General features: G+C 30.9%; 1 protein-coding gene across 1 annotated transcript in view; it reads left to right on the top strand.

Annotated features, from left to right (window-relative positions):
• The window catches only part of LOC106793799, a 28,613-nt gene that overhangs the window by 6,709 nt on the left and 16,649 nt on the right, over positions 1-5,255 (top strand). The window contains exon 3 of the mRNA XM_014761006.1: positions 3,039-3,215. Within this exon, the coding sequence (XP_014616492.1) occupies positions 3,039-3,215 (177 nt within the window). The remainder of the gene's footprint in view (positions 1-3,038; positions 3,216-5,255) is intronic.

Genomic DNA, 5,255 nt, shown 5'->3' with positions numbered 1-5,255 from the left:
TCCTTCGATTGTCTATTAAATAAATACCCAGAGGCGTAGCTGCTTCCTTTTTTTATCGAATATTTTTTACAAATTATTTATCCATTCGTTGAATAAATTTTTTCATTATACATATAAACCGATGTTCGATGTTACGTTAGTTTTTATTTATCAGGAACTATTAATGGTACAAATTGCAATGTTTTATAGATTTGTTTGTATTAACGATTTAATTAATAATCAATATAATAACCAATATTTAATATCAGATGTTCGATGTATTATTTTTACAAGAGATACACTGTTATTATATGTGGAATATTAAATAAATAATTTTCATTCATAGAATATATTTTGAACACATCATAAAATTACACGTCACGAAGAAAATGATTCATAACGTAGATCCAATTTTTGTATTCCCTTTATTATGTAACAATAAGATGACACACATATTGCTATTAGATAAAAAAAAAACGTTTTTGTTTTTAATTATTTCTAATTTATTGTAATATATATCGTAATAAAGATCACAGATAGAAAAGTATATTCATATTGTTTAAATATAAAAGCATAACGCGTATTCCGTAATACATGGCAGAGCTTGAACGATATTAAGAAAAATGATATTAAAAGATAAAACCGGTACGTAACACATATACGACCCACCGCGTCCTAATAAGGGTTTTAATTTATGTCGAGGAATATTATCCAATGTTTGCATTCCCTCGTTGAAGGGTCCACCATAAAGGTGCAACGCTCATCGGTTATAAGCAACGAAAGAATTTCGAAGTTCCTTTTTATGATCCCTTCATCGTCGTCAATTACTTTATATGTAGATTTGTATGCTCGGCGAGAGCGAGCTGGTATAATATCAAAAATGATTTTATTTCCCCCCCCTCCCCCTCCCCCTTTCTTCTTCTTCTTCTTATTATTATGACATATATTTTTCTTTTCTTTCCCTCTTTTTTATTTTTTATTATTTCCTTTTCAAATATCGTACGTTTTAATTGCATTGCAAGGGACTCGTCGAAGAAAATGGATTCCTCGTGGAAAATATATATCTCGAGAAAATTTTGTCTTCATATCGGAAATATGATAAGTAAAGAAGAATTATATTTTCACTTCTGTCATATATATATATTTTTCCCGATGCCCTTATAGGTATGGTTGTTGCATTAACCCGTCGTTAGGTTTATCTTCGTGTACTAAAGCTCGAGATTATATAGCCCCGCGTTAAATCGTTTAATGTCTATCGATTGAACGAAAGAAAAAGATACGAAAAAAAAAAAAGAAAAAAAAAAAAGAAGAAAAAAAAAACCTACGATAGATAAAAGATAGAAAATTAAATTCAAAAGAAAAAAATCATTGGAAAAGTATCGATCTATTGATCGATTGAATATTTAACACGTAAGTGTCGTAGCATGGTAATAACTCGTTCAATGATAAATCGTATTCGATGAATAAATAAATAAACATAGAAAGAGAAATGAATATTAAAGTCGGTCATCGATTAGTGAAAATTCACGATTCAATCGAATAATTAATTATATCAGATAATTATCTCGATTAATTAACGCAACAACAACAACAACCATCAAAAAAAAAGAAAAATACTAATCCGATCTTACCGAAAAAGGATCAGATTAAAACGATATACAAATATGGAAATTGAAATGTCGAATGATATTTGCTAATTGCTCGAAGGTACTACTCGGTTCGAGTTGTAATAATTGATTCGGAAATAGTAATCGTTTAGTATCATCATCCTTTTGCCGACACTTACAGACCCCGGATGCAAATGATTCTTAATGACGAGCTCGCGGTTAGATCATAAAATCGTTTGCTTGGCGATTCAGTCGTAAAGATTAGTCGACTATAAAGTTTTTTTTCTCTCTCTCTCTTTTTTTTTTTTCCTCGAAGAAGACAAGATTTCTTCTCTCTCTCTCTCTTTCTTTCTCTCTGTTTGTCTGTCTGTCTGTTTCTCTTTCTATCTTTCTCTTTCTCATATCTTTTATATCGTTGTCCTTCGAAAAATTACGAGCCGCTTCGCACCTAACTGATTAACCGAATACACCTTTGGACTCCACGTGTAAATGAAAAAGACGACGGATAAAGAGAAAGAGAGAAGAGAAGAGACGAGACGAGAAAAGAAGAAAAGAGGAAAGTTTTATTAGGCCTTCCGATTATTCGTGATCTTCGACGAGATTCTTCGACGAGATCCCATTTGCGAGATAATGGTCCACGGTTGTGCGCGAGTAATTTCAATTAATTCGCGACGATAATAATAAGTCGACATTTTGCACCGTGACCTCCTCCATTCGTCTTCTTTACTTCGTGATAGTTCATTGTTATCATAACGAACCGTTCAAATCCGAGTAATTTTATCGATATCGATAAAAAGTAGATTGGTGAGAATGCTTATTTCCTTCTTCTTCTTCTTCTTCTTATTTTTTCTTGTTTCTTTCTTTTTTCTTTTTTTATTCTCGTCGAAGAAATCTCGTGATCGTGTCAAATCATAGATCATCGTGACGAATTATTTCTACGAATTTATAATAAATTCTTTATTAGGATAATAAAAAAACATATTATAACGGATTAATTAATAACGAAAGTGTAGATGATGTTTTGTGTTGTCGAATATTCAAATAAAAATACAAATGTATGTCTATTTAAAGGAAAATAAAAAAACGCTGAATTGTAAAGATTAAGTTGCTGAAGAAGTCCCAATAAAGGGAAGAAACGTTCAACTTAATAATAATTAAGTTCTACTTCTTTTTTTTCGATGTCCAAATTCCCTTTGATACATTCTCATTAAGAATTTTATTTTTCGACGAGAGAAACAATTGATTAAATAAAAAACAACGTTTTGTTATATTTATTAGAAAAAAAATAAAAAGAAAATCATTCAACTTAAGATTTTTTTACTTTTATTCTATTATTCGTTTTGATGATAGTATAATATATTATTATTATTTTGTTTGTGTCATTTATACGATTTCATTTAGAAATACATTGATATTTAATATTCCTTCATTTCTTTGTATTGCATTCGACAGGCGTGAGTTTGCAAAGCTGTACAGCTGGACCATTTGCAAGCGGAAATGGCGGTGGTGCATCTAGACAACGTTTGTTGGAACTCTCCCATGGATTGGGTGCACTTAGACATTACAACGATTTAGCCAATCACGTGTTATCTTTAAACCAACAAGGTGCCGTCGTTACGAAACTATTAGGTGAGTATATTACGATTCAATTATATTTAATCTTTCGATGAGAAAATTTTTTCGTGGGCGTGGGGGCAGAGGGGGCAGGGTGTAAATTTTGTGTATCATACGAAATGAAAGAAAAAAAAAAAGAAATAATAGTTTATCAATTATAATGTTCGTCGATTGATTATTATTATTATTATTACAATTATTATTAATACGTTTTTCATCATCGTTTAATCGAATTTAAGTATATCTTCCATGGTGTACACGTTCAAGGCTGGTAAATCCGATATAAACTCGGTGAAACTGGATAGGCAAGAAACTGGACAGGATTGTTGCTCGATTCTCAACGTTCCGGCGACGTTAAACGCTTCATTTCTAAATGCCGATCTAATCGAACATCATTGTGAGACTCGTTGAAAGTTTTGTAGGAAGTATTTTATTATAAATTCGTAATACGAACGAAAATATATAATACTACTTGTTTTATTTTTTCTTCTTCTTGTTATTATTGTTGTCGTTTTATAAATTAGGAATTCAACGTTTCACTTTATAGATTTTACTTTTCGTTATTATTTCTTTTTTTTTGTTAAATTTTAATCTTAGTTTCCTCGCATCTGCAGCAATATTGTATTTATAGTTGGAAGTATGATTGTAATAACAATAACTCGTAAAACGTTTCTACCGTGAGTCCCTTATGTTCGTTTTCCGGAACGTTTCGTTGCCGTTTATACGACGTAAAACTACCCAAAACAAAAAAAAAAAACAAAAAAAAAACAAAACGAAGATAGGTAGGTGGGGGGGGCAGGGGAGAGGGGAGAGGGAGAGGGAGGGGTTTATACCAGGGGAAAAAGTATTAACGGGGGTATTATTGATGGGTATGAACGTGTTACGACGACGGTGCAGCAATGCAACAGCATTTCGAACTCGTTAGCCGTCGAAGATTAGCCGGTAATGGTCGTTTCTTTTAAACCATCCTGTTCTCGATATAATATAATTTCCAAGCGAACGAACTTTCGAGAATTTTCGTCAACCATTTTACTAGGATTATTCAGTTCTTCTCATTAGAATTATATATATATATAGTTTATAGATTTATTTATAATAAAAGATAAGAATAATTTGTTGTTTGTAATTTTATTTCATTGATTTATTTTTTTTTAAATTTCTATCGATTAAAATATTTCAATGGGTGGTTAGTTTAATTTATCATTTACGTTAGTTTTGCGATCGTTTACATTTTAAATAATGATTATATCGATATAAGAACACATTATCAATACGATTAAATATAATATGAAAGATTATTCTATGAGAATACTAATCCAACGTGTCTATTAAATTTATTATTAACTCGCGTCATAGTTAAAGATTTCTTTTTTTTTTTTTTTTATAATAATGCATTCATTGACTCAACGTAATGATTCCGTATTTTCCTTTTTTTTTTTTTATTTTCCGAATTATTCGCGTATTGTTTTTTTTTTTTTTATAATACGATTAAACAACTATGGTAAGGAAGATCATTGCTTTTATATGAGAAAATTAGTCAGAGTATTTCTATCAGATTTATGATAAACTCGTCATCATAATATTTAACGAAACAATCTCATCTCTGGGGATTTAGGAAGGAAAGAAAGATAAAAAAACAATAAGAAAAAAAAAAAAAGAAACAAAAAAAAAAGACAAGTAGTCGAAGTAGTTTTGAATCCTACGCAAATACGGTGTCCCATAATTTTTCCTCTCGTTTAACAGAAAGAAAGAAAGAAAGAAAGAAGAGATAGAAGAGAAGCTGCTGTTAAGAGAACGATAAAGTAAGAGAATCAAGACTGGTAGCTTGTGGAAGAGAAGGAAGAGAGTATAAGGAACGCGGATAAATACACACAAACCCACAAACACACACACACATATATACTATCGATAGATGGGTGAGTGGTTGTTACAGGTGCGGTAAAATTCATGGAAAAGTTCGAGTAAGATCGTCAAGATTTAAAATGAAGAAAGTGGGAATTGAGATGAAGTAATAAAAATGAGAAAAAGAGAGAGAGTGAGAGAGAGAGAGAGAGA

Source organism: Polistes canadensis, unplaced genomic scaffold, assembly GCF_001313835.1.
Source record: "Polistes canadensis isolate GaletaPanama2010 unplaced genomic scaffold, ASM131383v1 scaffold_19, whole genome shotgun sequence".
NCBI classification, from domain to species: Eukaryota; Metazoa; Arthropoda; class Insecta; order Hymenoptera; family Vespidae; genus Polistes; species Polistes canadensis.
Note: the sequence above shows the minus strand (reverse complement) of the source record. Positions and strands in the feature narration are given on the sequence as shown.